The 22716-nt window shown below is 37.3% G+C and overlaps 1 protein-coding gene across 1 annotated transcript in view; it reads left to right on the forward strand.

Moving 5' to 3' along the window:
• LOC133208127 (cadherin-13-like) overlaps window positions 1-16379 on the forward strand; it is a gene marked incomplete at its 5' end in the record, with an annotated part of 145811 nt that extends 129432 nt beyond the window's left edge. The window contains 2 exons of the mRNA XM_061345779.1: window positions 14937-15119; window positions 16096-16379. Of these exons, the coding sequence (XP_061201763.1) occupies window positions 14937-15119; window positions 16096-16353 (441 nt within the window). The remainder of the gene's footprint in view (window positions 1-14936; window positions 15120-16095) is intronic.
• Between the last annotated feature and the right edge of the window lie 6337 nt (window positions 16380-22716).

The raw sequence follows: 22716 nt of genomic DNA on the forward strand, positions 1-22716 counted from the left end.
ACTGAAACTGTGATAACCAGCCTCTCTCTAGGTCAGAAGTCAGTCGGTAACTGTTGAAGTAGCCTCAGGACTCGCAATAAGGAATATCCATGTATCAGCAGACTTGAGATTGTTATATAGGATGCAAAACTAGACGGGTCAAACTGAGCTGCTTGGCATTTGTATTCTTGTGAGAAATATCTTGAGGCTTTCAAAGGTCTTCTTTTATATATCATCCCAGACATAGTACTTGCTGCTTCAGGTGACTGAAGTACAGTGCTGGTATCTTTAATGAGCTCCCCCAAACACCATCTGAGCACACACAGGGGTGCTGGACTGTCTGCATGTAGGATGGTGGCATAACACAAGTGATTGAAGTCTCTGCTTGTAAGATAAAGGAAGTGATACTCAGCTAAACAATGTTATAAATCCACCTAAAATAAATGAAGAGCTAAAATCTGTCAGTGACAAAAGGGTCAAATGGAGAGAACCAAGAGGACTTTTCTGAGCCACCTATTAGAGTGTGTAACCAGAAAAAACACAACTGAGGTATTAAAGAGTGTGTGCCTGTGAGAAAAGTTTATTATACAGGTTAATACAGTCAGCTCTTCTTCCTCTGGCTTTCCTTCGCCCCCTCCAAGCTCAATGCCCCTGACTTTATGAGTGAAAATATCATGAGTAATTGAAGTTGCGAACCCCAGCAGAATATTAAATTAGAAATTAAGCAAAAATGCTCATCTGCTGGAGCACAAAAATCCTGGGCAAATTTTCTAATGCAGTGTTACAGCAATTGGAATAGTTTTGTTTTTTTTTTTTTTTCCCAGCTGCTTCACTAACTGAATTGATTGAATTAAATGTGTTCTGCAGTGCTAGCTAACCTCTGGCCCCAGTTACTCCAGATAATCATGGGGGTAATCAGCCTGCCATGATCTGATCTCCAAAGGAACGAGAATAATGCAAGGTTCAGGAAGCCTATCCTAGCATTAATCAGATGTCATCAGGGTTTGATTATAAATCCTAAAGACCACCAAATTGATACAACGTGGTCTAATTCACTAAAAATTAGGTATCTACATATTAATCACCAAGCTGAATATCTGAAAGTGATTGCCTTTCTAATAAGCAAAGTCAGGTGTCAACGCTTATGGAATGTGCCACAGTTTAGTAATAAATATAGCAATCAGCATCAGCACAAAAGTAGCATTAACCAGATTAAAAAAAAAGATTTTGTTCTAACCTCAAATAGATTTTTTTTCATCCTGTTGCAATTTACAGCTCCGTCAAAACTTTTCCTCAGCTTTCTACTCTAATTATGAGCTTACTCAGAAGCAAGAAATAGTATATGTTTCAAGCTATCTGCAAGCGCAGCATTTTTCTGCCTTCCAGGGGGAGAAAGGGTGGCTGCTTACAGTATATCATACTGCTGTGTATAAAAATAAAATGGTATTTATTGTCCCTTAAAATGATTTCCCCTAGAACTGGCAAGCTCAGTTGAAAAATCAGTATCTGAAAATGTGTGTTAGGAAAGATCCAATTAATTGTTAGGGTACTCACTTGCTCTCCTTGGGAAGAGTTCAGTGTGGGAATTTTGAGGCAGATATATTAGCACATTATGTAGAGATTTTCTACAGATAAAAAGGAGGCCACCTTAGGAGAGAGGTACAGCACAATTATTTAATGAACTAATTTTCTTCATGCATGTCTTGACTTAATAAGCATTCAACCCTGTGGAAATGCTTTTTTGACATAAACTAATGATAATACTTAATGCTTATTTATCTTATTGATGTCACCTTATCACCTTTATTTCCTGGGAATTATCTTTATTTGCATTGGAAAGTTGGTCTGTTTGGAATTGGAGAGCTCATGCTGCAGCTCAAAGATTTCCAAGCATACCACATTAGCTGTGACGAGGATAAAGAGATTGTCTGAATTCTGGACAGCTCAGCAAGACTCAGCTTGAGTGATTACTTGCTGCACAGATGAACTTTGGACTTTCTGCTTCTACCCAGACAATGGAGTACATTTGTGCTAGGTGTAATGCTTCTCACCTTCCATCACATATTACAGTGGTGGTCTGCACAGACATAATAACCATGATGTGTCAGTGGGACAGACCACATTTGCTGCTCAAGTCCAGGTAACCTGCAGCCCCGACAGGGTAGGTCTGGCAGGTCTGATTCACTGTATATAGGTTTGATAGTGGACATGTACATCTTTCTGTGCAAAGCTCTGATGTGGTGCCTTGACTGGTCTTGACCTCCCTCCTAATTCTTGGTGCCCAGACCCATAAATTTAGGAGCACTGCCATCAAACTAGTCATTGATGTTCTCCAAATAGCTTGGAGAGAAATCAGTATCCATATATATAAAAATCCTTAGTTTACTCTTTATCCTCCTTATTAATAAAAAAGAAAAAATTAATACTTATCTATTTACAGCAAAGCATATCTAACTAAAGCAGCATCAGTGTTTGTGTTCAAAGAGGCTGTGTGTACAATGAATGCACACACACGTTAAGATAGATTACAGCTGAGAAAAAGAAAGGACCCTGAATGTTCCCTCTGTAGCAAGAAATAAGCATACAACAGGCACTCAGAAAAAAAAAAATGTTTCATTTTCTTTTATTACAAATATTTTTCTTTCAAGAAAAGATGAAATTAACATTGGTTAGAGGAGCTGGGCAGTGAGAGATGGAGACCATATGTATCCTTAAAGCAGAAAGCAATAAATCCATTTAGCATACCTTTGCTTTTTTCCTGACCTTTTCCACACCAGTGCAATGCCAAAACATATATCTGTTACTCCCTGCTTCAATCACTCTTCAGCACTGCATGTCTCAATATATGCTTAAACTCATGTGTTTTCAAAGCAGGCCACCCTGTGTGCAGAGTAACTCCTCCCAAATTGCCTTTTGAAGCCTCCATTCACAGAGCTCTATGGGGAGGCTCAGATTGCTCCCTAGTTGTTAGTCAAATAGGTTGCATTTGTTTCTATTATTCTTTCTCCTTGGCCTTGAGAAAAGAATTTTTCTGTGTTAATAGGTTTGGAGACACCAGGAACTTGTTGTTTTCTATTAGGGTAATGAGACTTCTGTGCTTACATGGATATTCAAGGTATGATAAAGATTTTTCTGCTGTAGGAGAAAAACAGGAAATGAAAGAAGCCAATAATCATGAAATGTCCCCTATGCCTATGATCTCTAAATTATATCTTCCTGTATCTTTGATATACCAATAACATTAATGCTCAGTGAATGTTAGGCAAACTAGAGGTAGGCTAGAGAATTTGAGAAAGAAATATGTATATCTAGTAAAAGAAACTACTTGTGAGTTCATTCATCGCTTTGTTGCCATACTTGGAAGACTTTTTGTGTTCAGATGGATTGAAATATGGAATGTTCAGCCCAAATTTTCCTGTCCCCACCCAGTTTTCCCTAGAAAATGTAAGTCTGGCCAGAGTTTTCATTTTTTAAATTAGAGCAAATTTTGTATCACTGCAGATAATACTGCTCATAAACTTCCACCTGTACCTCCTGCCTCCACTGGGACAATGTGAAACCTTTCAGAGTTCTTAACTGCTTCCAAAAGAGAGCTTTCAAACTAGGTTAACTTCAGACAACTCTTAGCTGGAGGGGCTTGTAAATCTAGAACATGTCATCCCCATCAGTTGGCACAACCTGAAATGCTGGAAATTTGGGGAACTGATGAAATTTGTTGCTAATATGTTCCAGAGATGCAAGTTGCCTTGCATGCTTTGAATGGTGCTTCTAGGCATTGATCACCAAAGACGATGGGAAGAACCTTAACCACTGTCAAAACACCTGTTGTTGGCTTGTATCAGCTGTAAACTGGCACCACAAATAACTATCTTCTTTGGAAGCAATGTCCTCAGGGCAGAAAAAGATAGATTTCTCATTTGGATGCATATGCTTCTTTTTATCAAAAATCCCAAGGATTGTGCCATAGAGAAAGTCTCATTTACATTGTAATTCCCACCTCTCTCCCAAGACCAGGCTTCTTAACCGTCTAAGAATATGGCTCAGTCTTGCAATATGAAGGTACCAAAATACACTTTTCATGACATTCTAAAAAGTGCATAAAGGACTTTTAAAAGGTCCATGTCAATCTATGATTTCGTTACAGAGAAATCATATTTAGAAATACTGCTAAATCTCCCATTTAATAATCAAGTTGTATTCATCCTACCTTTTAAAAGAGATGTTGAGCTAACTGGGTTCCAAAACATTGTGACAGTCTCTGTGAAGTTGCTGTCTATATAAGAGAACCATAGGCTAATTTATTATTTCCTTATTTATACACAGTTGAGCAGTAATCATCATGATAATTTTAGGCAGAGCACAAATAACTTTTGGGGCTGATTGCTGAAAAATGCAATAATATTATTTTCATTTTAATTCTTTAAATCCTGAATTGGTGCTTTTTCAGAAAAGCGTGCTCGACTTCAAGTTGTCACATTGATGCTGGGTCACTGCAGATGACTACTCAAAATGTGTGCGACCAAGTATTTAAAACAGCCAACGGCATTACAGAATTCACTTACATTAGACTATGTGCATTGAAAAAAGTGAATGCATTTTCTAGTTGGTGTTCATGTAAAGCAGGAGAAACACACAGAAAAATCACTCCCAGAACAGGTTACATTTTAGGTAATGATTTCCTGAGTAGTAAAAGCATCGACTTACGGGGCTTTTCAGTTTTTCTTTTTTCCCATCAAGGCATGTATAAACCCTTGCTTGTCAGAATGGATTTCTTGGCGTTTTATTTTTTTCATCACTGTTGTAGCTCATGTCAGTTCTAAGGGCGTGTTTGGTAAGGTATTCAGGAATACCTTACTCATTGCTAGAGTCTACAAATAGAAGAATAAGGGAGTGAACAGGTTTGTGTTAATAAAAATGTCATAAATCATGAAATTAGGATTTCACAGAACATTCATTTATAACTGTAGTAGTTAATAGATGGACAAGACCCCTCTAGAATTATATCTAGGAATTTTTTATTCTTTCCCCTATTTAAAATTCATTTATTTTTTACTTTCTGCATTAGTTTGCTTCTGTATAGCACTAAAATACAGGTTTCAATACATGTATTTAAAGAAATCCTGGGACTTACTTTCCTAAAGAGAAGTCACAAAATCCCTTCTCTACTTGCTAAATATAAACATGACAGGGACTTAAAAATCGTCAGTAGCTTTCATGTGCTGAAGCTGTTGTCACTGCTGAGCTCCCTCCCCATCAGTATGGAGCCCACATTGCATTATTTATACCTGGGAGAGACTAAAGACCCTGGTGTAGTTTCTTCTTCAGTTCTCTAAATCTCCAAGACTGTATAGCAAATTAAGTGGTCTTTGCAGAAGCATGCTGCAGTTAATGCTATCAGAACAGTCATAGAATCATGGAATACTAGGCTGGAAGGGACCTCAAGGATCATCAGGTGGAATCTTGGCAAAAGCACAGTCTAGACTAGATGTCCCAGCACCCTGTCTAGATGAATCTTAAAAGTGTCCAGCATTTAGAGAACCCATGAGTTCCCTGGGGAGATTATTCCAGTATCTGGTTGTTCTCATCGTGAAAAATTTTCCTCTTGTTTCCAATTGGAATGTCCCCAGGATGAAGTTGTGCTCATAACCCTGTCTTTTCCATGTGACTCCTTGTAAAAAGGAAGTCTCCATCTTCCTTCTAGCCACCCTTTAAATACTAGAGCTGCATTTCTCTTGTCATAAAATCACATTTTATCTACCACTTCTGTGTTCAAAGAGGAATTCATTTTCCTGTTGTTGAGGAGCCTAAATGGTACATGTAGCATGCCATTTGCATAAAGTTCTTGTGCTATGGGTTGATGGTTCCACACTTTTTTCTTTTAGTAAGGCAGTATCAATAAGCTCAACCACGTATGTTCGGATGTTATGTTCAGCATCAGAAAAGCTGGTTTTCATATGAAAATGTCTCTGCTAGAAATGAAAGATGAGCTTTTAAGAAGGCCTTCTTCCCTTCCTTCATGACCATAACTAGCACAAGTGAGAATGGTGTGGATTGATGGGGGGAAAAGCCTATAAAACATTTCTGCTCCTAAAATGTAGTGGATGAAAAAGAAAGTTAAAAACAGCTAAGTCTGTTCTATTTAGAGTTCATTCTATTTGAAGAAGACAAACCAACATCTTTCTTAGAAGAAAAGATAAGGTTAGCACTGCTCTTGATGGGAGGTGCACTGAGGGAGAAATAATGCATAGTTGGGTTGGCTGAATACAGCATAAGTGGTCTCATAAATGTGAAAAGCAGATCTATCCTTGGTCCCTAGGCAACACTGATGCTCTGCCGGGTGAATAGGTGTAGTCTGTTCTATCAGGGTTGGTCAGATCATAATTTTCTAGGATGCTGTTGTTTTAAACATAAGGTTTGTTCTACCTGGGGGAAAAGAATTTTTGGTAGATAAGAAAATAACATCATTATTTCGTTGAGTTTTTCTCAAAAGTACTTCGGTGCAGTAAATACTATCAAGACCTTTCACTGTCCTCTGTCTATCTGGAGAAGGAGTATTTGTTTTTCTATGATATGACCATCATTATAGAAGTGTCCATTGTATTTATGGGTACTTGATTTATTCTAGAAATGATTGAATGCGTCTTGCATTTATAGGTGGAAAAGTGAAAAAACCCAAACAAACCAACAATGAACCTTTTCTAAATTATTTATATATTCTGAAGAAAAAAAAAAGCTAGTATGTTTATTTCCTTCTGAATCTTCAGACAACTGTACTATACTTGATGTATACCCTGGAGGTAACAGGCTTTGAAGCAAGCATTCAACATATGATTAATGCATGTTAAAATTATCTTTCTGCCTTTACTCAGTAAGGCCAGGATTTGGGCTGAGAAAGTCATAATGTAGACAACTGTCTTCAACAAGATTAAAAAAAAAAAGTGGCTATTTTCAAGTATCCTTCACCATCACTTATTTACAATCCCTGAATGGCTTTCTAAAGTCTTCTGCAAGCACATAAACGAGAGGATTGGAGTACATCAGCTCTGAAAGAGGTTTCAGCACTGTTTTGGGAAAGAAGCAGAAAAAAAAAGGTCTGTAAATTCATATGTGAATCTTATGAGGATCTTACTCTGTAGATTTTCTGTTTTCCAATGTTAGTGATCTCTGTAAGAAGGATAGTTTTCACATTGCCACTGCAACTTTACAGGCAACTCTTGTAGCACCCAGCATTTTATTCAGTCATCCCATTTTACCCAGTTAGTTTTGCATTCTGTTCCTGCCCTACTCAGTCCTAATACCTAGAGAGTTATTGAAGTGGTCCCACTGAACCCCAGAGATAGCTTGGCTTTATCACAATGGAAAACTGCTCACAGAGGGACTTCCACATGGAGCATAAGGAAACAGCCTGATTAATACTGTTCTATTTTGTTGTTTGTTACATTAGTGGTACTCCTGAGCAGAAGTTTTCCAGACAGACTCATGAGCAGCAAAACAAGCTAAAGTCATGTTGAAGCTTGCCTCTTTTTTTTTTTTTATCATTTGTGATTTATGTCAGTGATAGTAAGAATCTTTGTGCTTTTCAATAAAAAGGCACAGATTTATAGATCCTGCAGAAATTGTAGCAGTGTTAGAGAGAGCAAAATTTAATCTTTGGCCTTCCATTTAGTTAATTAATCTTTTGGATTTATTGCTGTTGTTGCAGGCTGCAGTATACAGTGGACAAAAACATTAATTTGGTCTTTCATTGTTGAGCAGTACTTTTGTTTTGTAAAATAACTGATGTGTGCCTTGAAAGAGCACAAGGCATTTAGAATATGTAGCCTATGAAAATCATTCAAATGCAAAAAGTGACAATGCATCTAAAATTATTATGGTCAATTTCATACATTTGAAAGATTTTTTTCTAAGCTACAACTGAATTCTCTCTTTAATTACACAAGGGAGATGGAAAAATACTTTTTATTTAGAGAAATATAGAATAAGCTGAAAGAAACACTTTAGGTTAAGAAATAATATAGTGCCTACAAGGCAGCATTATGGCAGTAAGAGAACGACAATTATTGAAGGCTGTTTAGGTGACTCATAGCTTTAATTTGTGTTTTGCATCTAGTTTACACCATTAAATCCTTGTCATACTACAATAATGCTTTATATTTACATAGGGCCTTTCATCTAAATGGCTTCCAAAGACCTTCATATATTGCTTCCTGTACAGTTTACATCAATTTAGTCCATTATGTTAATACAGCTATCTCTTTAATGAATTATAGCAGCTATCTGTGTCCATATAGTAAAGGCAGTTTTAAGAGGGAAAATACCTTCAAAAACTGTAGGAGAGATTAGGGAGAATGTAATACCAAATTATAATTTACCCTGACTGCAAAACTGATAATTAAATTGCTGATGCAAAGAGATTGGTATAAACTGCAGCTGGTCATGTCCCGGTCAGCCCCTAATAGGAGGCCAGCACATTTGGTCATTGTGCTGAGATGAAGAATCATCATGTTTACTTTGTTCAATGCACAAATGTTATGCTACATATTTTCACCTAGTACTTCACCTGCCTAGCTTGTGAAACCTGATGAGCTCCAGGAACCAGATTACTTGGTTTATTGTTAGCTGTCAAGATGGTCTTTGTGTCCCAGTGAATTCCACAAGAAATGTCCATTGTTGTCATTTATGATTCTCATTCTTGATTGCTTGAGAATGCAGATCTTTGTGATTGCTCTGAAAATTCATTTGTCCTTGTGGATATTCCAGACACAGAGCTATGGTAAATACAGTTTCCTTAACAAATAAATATTGGCCACTCATGTAAACACATAATGACAGAGTGCCAAGTAAAAGACACGAAGAGAAATCAGATTGCAAGAGATTGTATAGCTTGTCTTTGTATTTTCAGGAAAGAAGAGAGACAAAAGATGGTTACAAAAGCAGTGGATTTATAGAATCATAGAATAGTTACAGTTGGAGATGACCTTAAGATTATCTAGTTCCAGCCTCCCTGCCATGGGCAGGGACACCTTGGATGCTGAGGGAACTGGCGGAGGTCATTGCTAGACCGCTCTCCATCATCTTTACCAAGTCTTGGGAAACGGGAGAGCTGCCTGAGGACTGGAGGAAAGCAAATGTCACTCCTGTCTTCAAAAAGGGCAAGAAGGAGGACCCAGGTAACTATAGACCGGTTAGCCTCACCTCCATTCCTGGGAAAGTGATGGAACACCTTATCCTTGGTGCCATCTTAAGGCATATCAAGGATAAGAGGGTTGTGAGGGGCAGTCAACATGGCTTCACCAAGGGGAAGTCGTGCTTGACCAATCTCGTAGCCTTTTATGAGGAAATAACACGGTGGATGGATGATGGCAGAGCGGTGGATGTGGTCTGCCTTGACTTCAGCAAAGCATTTGACACGGTCTCCCACAGCATCCTTGCAGCTAAATTGAGGAAGTGTGGTCTGGATGATCGGGTAGTGAGGTGGACTGTGAACTGGCTGAAGGAGAGAAGCCAGAGAGTTATAGTCTATGGGGCGGAGTCTAGTTGGAGGCCTGTATCTAGTGGAGTGCCTCAAGAGTCGGTACTGGGACCAGTATTATTTAATATATTCATCAACGATTTAGATGAGGGAATTGAGTGTACTATCAGCAAGTTTGCTGATGACACTAAGCTGGGAGGGGTGGCTGACACGCCAGAAGGCTGTGCTGCCATCCAGCGAGACCTGGACAGGCTGGAGAGTTGGGCAGGGAATAACTTGATGAAATATAACAAGGGAAAGTGTAGAGTCCTGCATCTGGGCAGGAACAACCCCAGGTTCCAGTATAGATTGGGGAACGACCTGTTAGAGAGCAGTGTAGGGGAGAGGGACCTGGGGGTCCTGGTGGACTACAGGGTGACCATGAGCCGACACTGTGCCCTTGTGGCCAAGAAGGCCAATGGCATCCTGGGGTGTATTAGAAGGGGGGTGGTTAGTAGGTCGAGAGAGGTTCTCCTTCCCCTCTACTCAGCCCTGGTGAGACCTCATCTGGAATATTGTGTCCAGTTCTGGGCCCCTCAGTTTAAGAAGGACAGGGACCTGCTGGAGAGAGTCCAGCGCAGGGCAACTAAGATGATTAAGGGAGTGGAGCATCTCCCTTATGAGGAGAGGCTGAGGGAGCTGGGTCTCTATAGTTTGGAGAAGAGGAGATTGAGGGGTGACCTTATTAGTGTATATAAATATATAAAGGGGGAGTGTCACGAGGATGGAGCCAGGCTCTTCTCAGTGGCAAACAATGAAAGGACAAGGGGAAATGGGTACAAATTGGAACACAAGAGGTTCCACTTAAACCTGAGAAGAAACTTCTTCTCAGTGAGGGTGACGGAACACTGGAACAGGCTGCCCAGGGAGGTTGTGGAATCTCCTTCTTTGGAGACATTCAAAGCCCACCTGGACACGTTCCTGTGTAACCTTATCTAGGTGTTCCTGCTCCGGCAGGGGGATTGGACTAGATGATCTTTTGAGGTCCCTTCCAATATCTAACATACTGTGATACTGTGATACCTCACACTAAACCATGCCACCTATGGAGTGGGTGAAGGACAAATGCAATAATACCATTTCCCTGAAGAATATCTGATAGAGACATGAGAGTTAATATATCCCATTATTTTTCATCTTTTCTGATATATAGATGAGAAACACATACATTATAGTAGTGCAAAATGCCCTCAACTGGAATATCACCCTGATAAATGCAAATGGACATGCAGTTTTAATTTGTTTGCTCTTGATTGGGAATCACAGCATGCAGAATATTAATGAGCCATGGGGTAGCAATCACCAACCCCAGACACGTTTATCTTGCATTGTGTTTGCTGATTGTGGCAGCTCTTTAATTTGGGTGTAGCAGTACCCCACTCTGAGACAGTTTTTCAGTGACTTCATAAAGGTATTAAGGTTATTAGTGCATGCTCACGCTGCTGCTGCACAATAGACATTCAGGTGATTTTGATGTAGTTAAGTTCATTTGTTCCTCTGCTCTGAGAAGCCAGTAAATAAAATCTCACTTATTACAGGAGCTTTAAATAAGGCTGTCAGACAAGAATCCAGTTTTCATTTTCATACAGGTTAGGTACTGTTTCCAGTTTTGTTTGAGGCTGAGATGGAGTTAGTGTGTAGATACTTGTCTCCTTGCTATCCGTTTTCTGAGTCCTTTGTTGTAAGAAATGTAAGCTGCTTGTTTTCAGCTTCAGGGACCTCCATGCCCAGTGAAACCACCTCTTTGATCTTTCACAGGAATGTCCAGTGGTCAATACCTACTTCCCATCAGTTCATCGTGACAGCAAACATTGCTTGCTCCTTACATTTTCAAGTCTGTTTTCACTTCCTCACAAGCTATCCTCACACTCTTGAAGGAAGTCTTCATTCATAACTATATTTCCTTGATGTCTTTCATTTCCCTGGTAAAAGCCCCCTTTGCCTACAAAAACCTGATTAGTGTAAACTGCTGGAAGCTGTCTGTCACTCATTGTTTCTTTATCAGTTGTGGTCTGTTTGTTGTCTGTCTGTCCTTTTGCATAAGCTTTTGGGGACAGAAAAGGGGGAATCAGGTCTTTTTCTGTTTGTTTTTTTTTCTCTATGTTTTTTAAACTCAATAAAACAGAATTACTAAAATTTCTAAGCTGTGTATGTGATAAGCACAATAAATGACATATCACTCCACAGAGCAAGTTAAGCTTACATATTCAAACGCTCAGTAGTAGTAAGCGTGTAGTGTATAGAGCTCCTTCCAGCCAAATGCAACTCTGGCCCAAGGTATTTGTAAGGTTGTGTTTTGTTTTTTTTTTTTTTAAATGGGTCCAGATAATAGCAGTTTAAATAAAGTACAGAACTCATCTATTTTATTCTTAATTTATACTGGTGCTTAGGGAATGTGCAGATATTTAAAAAGAGTAAAATCAATTAACTTGTGATCCAATTATTTATGTTAACCACTATGGGGTTTTATTTTAGAGCACTGAATCAGATTCTCAGTGTTAAGCACTGTGCTTTGAGAATATAAACCTTGCATTTGGAAATATGATGAGCCTGTCATTATCTTTTTTCTATTTCCAAATCTAATTGCTATTTTTGTCCTTTCATAGTTTTTTTAACTCCAGTCTTCAGTTTTGTTTTTGAAAGGGACCCAGTATAAATATAACAGATTTTTTTTAAATACTATGAAGCTTATTCTTAATATAAAGGTGGTTGAACAAGCAAAAGAGTTCACCTTCTAGATAAAATACACTATATTTTTCTGGGCCTGTCTGTTTTGCAGTAGATATTTGTCTTCTGTAATCACAAATCTGTGATTTATGACACGTTTCACGTTATAAATTTAGAGCAGGTCCATGTGACAACTTCTACATTTTGATCATTCTGCTTTTTCATCCAGTGTGAACAGATTTTCTTCTAATGTTCCAGACAGCTTCAAACACCCTCAGTGTTTATATGGTCATTTCTAAATGCAAAGAGTACTCAGAGTGTACCACTACATTTGGAATTCTTTGGCTTGGCACAGTCTTCACCTGTAGACATTGTCATTTCCTTGATCTGCGGGTGTCACAAGCTCTGCAGTTTTATGCCCACAGCAAGTCTCTGTGCCCTTTCTCTACTACTAACTCACTGCAACTGAGTCTACTGAAAGCCCCTCCTAAATGAGGAGAAGGTAGGAATGTAAAGGAAAGCCTGCTCCAGCTGACATAACCTTAATATTTTTAAGTGACTTTAAACATATTTTTTGAACTAGCTAGCACATCATGGCAACCTTTTCCATCGTAGTCTGGCACCGGTGTGGTAAGCATAATAAATTCATTTCACTGGCTTCACAATTATGTATCTGAATAAAACAGCCAGATCTTTAAGTACTTTACCCTAACAGCTCTTACTGATCCCAAAGTGATGCAGGGAGTATTGAACACCTAATTGACTCAGACTTGTGGATTAAGGAAAAGGTCTTTCAGAAGGATCAATATGAAATAGGAGCAGATGCACAGTGAAATCTAAGGGTTCTGTTCCTTAGCTTTACATTCCTTGAAGTCTAGTCACCTTTTTACATGGTTGAATCAGAATTATTTGGTACTGAACACTTGTTGGGAAAAGTTCTGGCCCTTATGGTTCTGATGTCTTGTTTTGTACATCCTCAAGCTGAGATAATATGAAATAATACAAAAATATCAATCAGGCTAATTAGCTATTTTTAATTAAAGTAAAAGGTGTCCAAGTGTTTTCCAGTGACAGCATTTTGCTGAGCAGGAAGGAATACAATCATGGTTATAATTCCTCTGTTATATCCAAGATTTTTAATAAGGGATTTTCTTTTGATTTGTTTTAACGCAAATGAGAATATTGTTATACTGTCATTTAGAGTTAATTAAACTGCAAATGAGCTTAATGATCTGTCTGAAACAAAGCTCAATCACAACCTGTTACATATTAATGATCAAAATCAAAAGAATCTTTAAATTCTTTGTTAAATATACCAACGAAGATAGAAATAGCCAGTCATTAATGTCATCCTTTTATAACATCAGGTCTGAGGCTGGAAAGCTTGAACTGAATGCATGCACTCAAATTATGCAGCTAAATTAAAAAAGGATTTAGAAACATAAGTCAAATCTATTGGAAAAAATGAAAACAAGGATAACTGAACACAGAAAAAGACATAGTTTTCTCCTCTGTACTTTACTATGTGGGAATCCATTTGCCTAGTATTTGTCCAGATTGTGAATTCCATATATTAATAAAATGCTATTTTCTGGATTTAATAGTCTTACAAAATCTGTAGTGTTATGAATTTATGTAGTCTATGAGACAGAGAAAAAGATGTTTAGTCTATTTAGGTCTTAAAGCCACTTGGGTGATTTTTGCCCTAGAGTTGCCACTGGCAGCGTGGCATTTAATCATGCTCAGGAAAGACTGTTTACGCCATTAAAGTTTGTAATTTCAGAGTTTTGAAGGCTTGACCTCTAAAAGTGCAAAGATTTTCTAATGTTCTATAATGATACTGCTGGTGTTCAGCACTTTTCAGGACTAAGCATGTTACCATTCTGGTTTATCCACCTACAAAGCAGGTATTATCATTCATATACAATGCTTTTAGCGTGTCAGCCTCAAGTACTTGAGAGGGGAGGAGTATTATTAAGTCTGACTCCTAAAACCTTTTCCAATGGTTTGCTTAATATTTTTCCTACATAAATGAGAATGATGTTGTACACCATTTGTCTGGATAGTAAATTAGAATTTTCTCATAGGGCTTGGCTAGCTGAATAGTACAGCAATGCAAAAAGATCATAAAAAATTCTTCCACTGAAAGAAGAAACTAGCAGTGACTTTAACTTATAAAGACAGAGTGGTAGCATGAGGTCCAATTATTTTGTAGCCTCTTGGAGAATCCTCTCCAAAAGCAGCATGGTAACAATTTTTGTAAAAAATGTTTTATATATTGGTAACAGTGTAGTGAAAAATTAATGTGTGGTGTAACTTACGAAAATAATCGTCTGAAATGCAAAATTGGATTATTTGTAAATAATAGTATGTCTGAGGGCAAGAACGGGCTGTATGTGTGAGTTTCTGTTCTGCTTAGCTATGTGTATATTTCCCTTTCTGTTAGCATAGCACGTATGCAACACTACATATTTTCAGGGTTCACTTTTCCAGTAATATGAGATGAACTGTTGTCTTGTGATCAGAATCTTGAAAGCTTGATTCCTGTCACATTGCTGCTTATCTCACATTTATTTAATGGTGAGTACCTCTAATGTGCTACCTTATATATTTCATGAGTGAGAATTTATTATTTAAAGCCTATAACATTCCGTTTCAGCTAAGAATTACATCTTTCTCCTGTTGTGGTAAATAATTAATGCTGGCTTGGATATTTCATGTGTGGTCATTAATTGAAAACAATAACAATTGCCTCTATGTTGGTTTTCCTTTTTTCTAGTTTCTTGCTACAGTAAAGGAGGGAATCACAGGTGTAATAGTAAACTTAACCATTCGTGACCAAGATGACCCAGCAACTGGAGCATGGAGAGCTGTCTACACCATTATTAATGGAAATGCAGGGCAGAGTTTTGAAATCCATACCAATCCCCAGAATAATGAGGGAATGCTGTCAGTTGTCAAAGTAAGAACCGTTTGCTGTTATACTGTATTATTACTGGTAGGTCCACCTATTGGATTTACTGCATAGGAGAATGCAAAGCAAGGATTAGTTACTTAAAAACATGTAGTTGTCTACCAGCCCTTGTCCAAACAATATGTATAACCCTTCTCTCACAATAACCTTTTCTTTAGTCATAAGGACACGCCTGTTGCTAGCTATATTTCCATTTTGCTTAAATAACAGCTGGCTTTACGGTGAGCATTGCAATTAGTACTGAGACTATTTTGTTTGTGTCTGAGGGCATGATTAAAATTCAAGGGCCATATATTGCTCTCAGAGAACACAGATGCTAACACCAGGGAAATAAGGGGATGTGCATTCTGACTGAGGGTCTGTCTTTGCTCCCTTGTTTCTAAAGTCTCATGAAAAAAAAAATCATAATTTATTGCCTGTCTTTGTATGAAGATAATCCTATACCTCATACTTGAAAAAAAAAAAAAAAAAAAGAAGAGAAGAAATTAGCTATGTTTGCTGCCTCTGTCAGAACTTTCTCTGTTTGACTCCAGATGAGGTATTTTCAATTCTTAAGACAAATGTTATGTATGGGGGTGCTTTTGATTTCAAGACAGGAGTTGAGAAAAAAACCATAAGTTATTTAACATATGTAGCTACTGAGTATGACTGATCTGTTTTCTGAATACATATTGCACCACAAATATATGAGAATTATATGTATGAGGTGTGGCAAAAAAAGTATATGGTCTTGGATAGAGGGACATCTCCATCTTTCATTAAGTCTACTATATTCATTACCATAAATGCACTTTAAAACTACCATTGTGTCTAATGCTAAAGTCTGACAATGTATCAGATGTAAGGAATGCTGTTGTCTTTTTCTGACTAATTCTATCTTCTGAAAGTTTCAATGGGGTCCAAGGAAAAAGTCATTAGTATTGTCCTAGCACCTTGCTTTCTGATTTTATTATATGTTTTACAGCCTTTAGACTACGAGATTTCGGCATTTCACAGGCTGATGATCAAAGTGGAAAATGAAGACCCGCTGGTTCCAGACATAGTATATGGCCCCAGTTCCACAGCAACAGTTCAGATCACTGTTGAAGATGTGAATGAAGGCCCAATTTTCCACCCAAACCCGATGAGAGTGACAAAACTAGAAAACATCCCTATTGGCAGCAAGGTGTTAACGGTAAATGCCACTGATCCAGACACTTTGCAACATCAGACTATCAGGTGAGAGCAGTACCCTGTAATTTTCATCCATCAGAAAGTGAGTATGCCTTTGGTGCCCTGAAAATTTGCCTACCAGTGCAGAATTAAAGTTGCTGTTTTACACAATACCACAATACGAAGTAGTAATTTATCTTTTTTTACCTGCAATGGATGGAAACAAAGCATTGCACTAGACGGGGGGCAGCAGCTTTCTGGGCTATGAGATTACTGCAGTAGAACAATAGAATGCCACAATCATTAGACATAGCTTTGCATACAGTTTCAAAATTACTTTTAACCTGCTTGTTTATTCCTTTTCCTTCATAAGAGCCAGAATGACATGTAAACATTGAAAATGTGTATAGAAATAATTATGTCTTACATATGGTTTAAGTCAATATATGATCGTTCATATAATGTCACTCAGCAAAATAATGACCATTCCTCCACGTTCAAGGGCAGAGAAAGTATTTCTCAGTGAAACATTGAAGCTTACAGTCTAAGCTTTTAGTGAAGCTAAAACTTGGCCTTCAAGTGGTGTCATCATCTTACATTTTGAACCCCCTACTCTGGTCTTTTAGTTTTTAGATTTGTTGAAAAATGGAAGATAAACCACTTTTTTCTCTAAATCTAAATTAAATTTCCAGACAGCTTTTCTCAGCACTTGAGAGCTGCAGGTTAAGCACTACAACTAGAATCTATATCTATGTTTAATTTTTCATTCTTCCTTATGAGTCTAATTTCCCCTAGATATAAATGTATATAAAAGAGTATAAAGATCTTTGTGAGAATTATTTCAAAGCTTTACCTGAACAATGTGCACTGTCAATCTACACCATAGATGCACGTTTCTTTACTATCACAGGGTTGTTAAACAGTGATTGTGTACTTCTTAAAGAAGGTTTGATATATGTTCTACAAAAAAAAAAAAAAAACCCACACCAAAATTCTGATATTGAAGATGTTCTGTGTCAGTAACTAATGATAGTAAACATGCCATTGCAAATGACCTCATTGACAGCCTTGGATTCGAATGATGAGGTGAATTTAAGCAAGCGAGTGCACACATCCTTAAGGAAAGAGGAAAAAGATAAGGCAGATAATTGTAAGTTTCAACTCTCTGCATCACCTCAGAAATACCTCAGCAGCATTACTCAGAACCCAGCTTGTGTAGGGAAAAGATATTTATTCTCTTTGGGGTTGGGACTGAGTTTAAGAATCATAGAATCCTAGGATAGTTAGGGTTGGAAAGGACCTTAAGATTATCTAGTTCAACCCTCCCCTGCCATGGGCAGGGAAAGCATACATATTAAGAAGCATACATATTGAAGTTATCTACAACTTAATTTTCATGGGAGATAGAGAAGTTGTATTAACGAATGTAACAGTTGATTTTATGATGTTAAAAGAGAAAAGCCAGGAAAAATATAAGGTTTTGGTTATCAAAACCAACAATCCAGAAAGTGTTAGCTGATTTTTTCCCCTTGACCTCCTGATTTTGTTGAGTTCCTCCTAATTGCATTCATACTGAAATAGAACATACCAGTGACTTACTGAAAGCTCTGTTGGCTTTGGGTGTTGTGTGTAACCAGTTGAACAACATAAATGCTTTTTGCAGTGCACCACATCTCACAGCTGGCTGCAAAGGAACTCTCAGATCTTGACTATAATTAGCTCATAATCTAAATGGAATTTTCGCAGAAGTTTTTCCATACCAGCGTGGCCAAAACCTGGAAGGTTTTTAGCCAAAAGTAAGATTTTTCTTTTCTTACCCTCCATGTATAGAAAAGAAGAGCAGAAATAAGCTAGATTGAATTGAGAATAAAGCATTATCATATACGAAAATGCAAATATGTAAGTGGAAGTGGCTGTATAAAAGGAAAATAATGCAAATGCCATGGAAATCTGGGAAATGGGTAGAATGATTCAGGAAAGGCTAATCTGACTGCCTGTATGTCTTTTTGATAAAATAATAGTAAAACATAAACCATCATTTTTAGAAGATGTTTTAACCTTGGCAGGTATTATTGAAACACAGAGCTACTAGCAGTGAAAATGGAAACCTGTAGTATATCAGAATAGTTCCTACAGGCAGGTGTGTGGTTAGGTGTAGGTCCAGGACTTCTGCAAAAAATTCATAACAGGCTACATGGTTCTCAAACTATGCTAATATAAATTATATCATCAGAATCACTGGTATGATTATAGTGGTAAAATGAAGGCCAAGTAGGCACAATACATTCTTTTAAATGATATATTGCACTAAATATTGATGACCATGGGTAAGCAATGTTTTATGTCTGCAAGAAGTAACAAATACCAGATTTGTATTTTGTGTGCTATGTGAACAATGTACACCAACCCCAACAAAGTATATCTCTGTCCAAAATGTGCAGACAGATACAAACAGAAGAACAACAGAGAATTAGTAATGTGTTTTTTTCCTTTCAAACTGTTACAACTGAGCTATGTCTAACCACAAAGCTATTTTTGATTAGTTTTCTATATAAAGCTTGTAGGAGGGGCTGATGATTATTTGTAATCAGCAAATTTAGTTACTCTACTAGATAAAATATGATAAATGCATTACTAGAACCATGAATAGTGCATAGTGCCATTGTCCATATCTAGATTGAATTTATTCCTTGAACATTGCATATCTGAATCAGATTCAAATGACATCTTTTGAAAAGCATGGCTTACTTTGTAAGAATTCTGAAGACATCTGTACTTTTGAAGCAATTTTCTTTCTTATTCTTCAGCTTAAAGTGTTTTTTGAAGACTGAAAAAGGATTTCATTTAAAAGCTCAAACACACTGGCCAAAATGTATTACACTGAAAAAACCAGGACTCCAATATTTATAAGACTCAAAAGCACGTACCTTGAGCCTTGGCTATTTGTTTTTATTTAATTAGCAGTGAACTTTCGTGGTATCAGATCTTCTCTGATCTACTCATGTTAACAGTCCAAAGAAACTCCAGGTAGAGATAGGCACATCATTCTGGAAACAAGAAACACAAGCTCATTTTGTCCAGCTAAATAATGTAGGCATCAAGTTTAATCTTACTCTCACTTATACCTGTTTAAAATTAGATTAACATTGACTTTCACAACTATTCTCAGCTCTAAGACTTCCTATGAAAAGTCTGCAATAAGCACAGTGAGTTTTGTACTATGGATGCTGTAGCGAGGAAGGGGCAAAGAGAACCAGTGGTTTATTCTGAACACATGCCTTTGGGTGGAAAATAGCTTGAGTTCCCCTATGGTCATTTGCAGAAAGAAAAGGAACCTGTTCAAGTTGGATCACTTTTCTTAGATCCATTAACCTATTTCTTTTTTCTTTTTTTTTTTTTTAAGTATTTAATTCCCTCTACAGTTTTCAACTTTTTCAGAATTAAAAAATGAAAGAAATCCAGGAGGCCCCATTTTAATTATAACCCAACAATTTATTAATAGAACAGTAATGAAGTTTCTGAAATTTGATTTCTTAATCAGGGATCATTGTTATTTTTGTGCCAGATTTAAGAGTTTAATTTTGGGTGCTTCTTCCCAACCTCTGAAATTTTAATCAGAAGTTTCAAGTGTACATGTCAATGAGAAGTTAAAGGCTAAATTTAATAACATTTTCTACCTTGGGAAATTAAAAGGAGAAACTCACTTTCTGAAATCTGTTATTAACAGCAGACCTTAATTAAACACAGTTACGGTTCTCAATATTTGTCTGTGTGAAGAGATTGGTTTCAGTATTTTTCCCTTTTCTGGATTCAACAAGTCCAAAATATTACATCGTTAGACTTTTAACTATGTGTAAATAAGTTGTTTACTGCAATGTGTTTGTAATTTTTAATTAAAGCAACACTGTTCTCTGGTTTTGTGCTTTATCATGGCAATATATTTTTATTACCTACTGTGCTCTTGGATTTTAAATTATTTATATGAATATATTATCGTGGTATTTATTCTCAGTAAGCAATGTGACTCAATGCTCCAGAAATATCTTCACAAAAAAAGTTTATTATAACTCTAAAGTATATTTAATTCATTAAGTAGAATTAAAATGCAGTATTTGAAGCTGGAGAAGTTAGAAATAGAACCCAAACTGCAGCGGGTTTCATAGGAGTGTGAAATACTGCCAAAAATATCTGAATCAATATATGTAAATAGTATACATATTTGGGTATACGTGTAATTTTCATAGCTGCACCTCAACCCAGTAGACCCCATATAGTATAAGTGGCCTCTGGAAGCATAGGTACATTGAATTAGTGGTGAAGTCTCAACTGTAGAAATTTGAAGGCCAATTTTTTGCTTGGAAGATGGCACCCTTTTTTCAGTTCTGGTCTTCTTATATCACCTTATCATTAATTTCCAATTTCCAATTGTTTCAGATTAGTCATTTCAGATTAGAAAAGTCTGTGACAGATTCAGCTACAAAGCTGCATTCTAACCCATAGCTTGGACATTTGGCTTCTGTAGCACTGCTGTTGGACTGGCTGTGTGCTTGGTAGCTCTGATAGTCTGGAAATATGAGCAAAGTCACACTTATTGCAATCATCTCCAAATAACACTGTTTTATCAGAAAGGTTGATAGGCTCTGTTTGTCTTTACATTAAGTGCATTTTTCCATACAGCAAAGTAAGGGTATATATTAATGAAGCTTTATCCTTGAACATCAGACCAAGGAGATGATAAGGCTAAATCTAATACAATCAAAAGTGGATGATCACTTTTGTTTATTTGCCCTTTTACCAAAAGGAACTGAACAATGGACTTGCCATTGACTTTGGGAATGGAAACATTTACTACTGGACCACAGTTTGCTTTAGATTACATCATCATAACTTTGGGGTTGGTGCCTATGGAGTTGGTGGAAGTCAGTGAAAATGTTCCAGACTTCTGTTGGTGGCAGCCAAAACCTGCATACACTCTGTCAAAAATAAATGCTTAAAATTTTGTGATATAAGGCTGAAACTACACTGAAGGGGGATTATAGCTCAGTGACTTTCTTCCAAATCTTAAATACCCAAGAAAACTAAGGAGAATTCACTTGAAAAGGCAAGTTTATTTCTATTACTTCCTTTTGCTGCTAATCACCACCCTTATACGTAAGGAATATATAAACCATGAACTGCAAAGGCAGTTCAAAAAGCCTTTTTCCTGTCCCTTGCCAGGATTTTTTAGAGATCCCAAACCTCCTCTGAATAAGGATGAGGCTTCAAACCACATTTCTGACAAACACTTAAGGGATCAATTTTGCATACTGTGTTGCACATCAAGCCTTTTCAAAGCACTTTTGTTGCAGGTGGAGGTCAATAAACTTGCTTTCTGAGATAACACTACAACCACTTACAGAAGTGCTATATAATGAGACGGAAGTCTAAGAGTGAATGCTTAAGATGTGACATACTTAGTCATTGTTAAACATGTCTTCTAGAGTCTGAAGGACTTGCCTTTAATTCCTAACAATGGGAGATTTGTTTTCCTTGCGCAGACAAAAGAATAGCTCTTTTGTTATAAATGATTGGCTGAGCCATGCTCTCAGCATGCAGCATCAAAGTTTTTCACTGTAAGTTAGACCCAAGAGCATCTTAAGGTGGCTCTGCAGTTTTATTTATGGCCTGCCTGAACCCAGCCACTGGGAATTTGCAGTGCATGTCTAGATCTGAAGTTGCTGTATATTGGACAGTGCACACTGTTTTTCTTTTCTCTAAGTTAGACAGAAAGCCAGGTAGAAAGGGAATCTACTTGAATCTGCTCTTCTGTCTTTCCTGCAAAACTGTGAAATACAGAAGCACTAACTCTAGAGAGCTGCATGTATTGGGGTATCCAGCAAGCTATGGCAGAAAAGGAGAGACTTAATTACTTCTGAAAGAAAGAGTTTGGCCAATTCCCTCATGCTACAAAACTATCACCTATCATGGCAGGTACTCACTAATCAACTGCTAGCTCAACCATATTCTACACAGTCTTTATATTGAAGCTGTTTCTTGAATATGTTAATACTATTTGTGTAAGTAATCACTATATTTATGTTATTGTCACTATATTAATAACTGAAGGCAAAAAGTAATGAAAAAAAGGCGTTGTCTTTTTTCCCCTGTTGTTTGACCAAACTGGCTTCCCCATTTATTTTTACCAAACAAAGCAGAAAACTCCTTTTTCCCCTTGCAGCAACCTCTCTAAGCCTTCATCGTGGTGGGAAAGAAGCAAAACTGTTTCTAGAGTAGTAATGTACCTCCTGTATTTTCCCCTCATACCCTTGACCACAGTGACATAACTCTTGAGGGGTGATAATGGCTTAAGAGTAAAATCAGGCCCCATTCCTCCCTGTTCAGAAGATGACTTGTACCTGGCCAGCACTCTGCAGATATATCACTGAATCTCAAA

The sequence above is a fragment of the Neopsephotus bourkii genome, unplaced genomic scaffold (assembly GCF_033783945.1).
Source record: "Neopsephotus bourkii isolate Nb327-2 ecotype Australia unplaced genomic scaffold, CSIRO-AGI_Nbou_v1 NB_242, whole genome shotgun sequence".
Classification (NCBI taxonomy): domain Eukaryota; kingdom Metazoa; phylum Chordata; class Aves; order Psittaciformes; family Psittacidae; genus Neopsephotus; species Neopsephotus bourkii.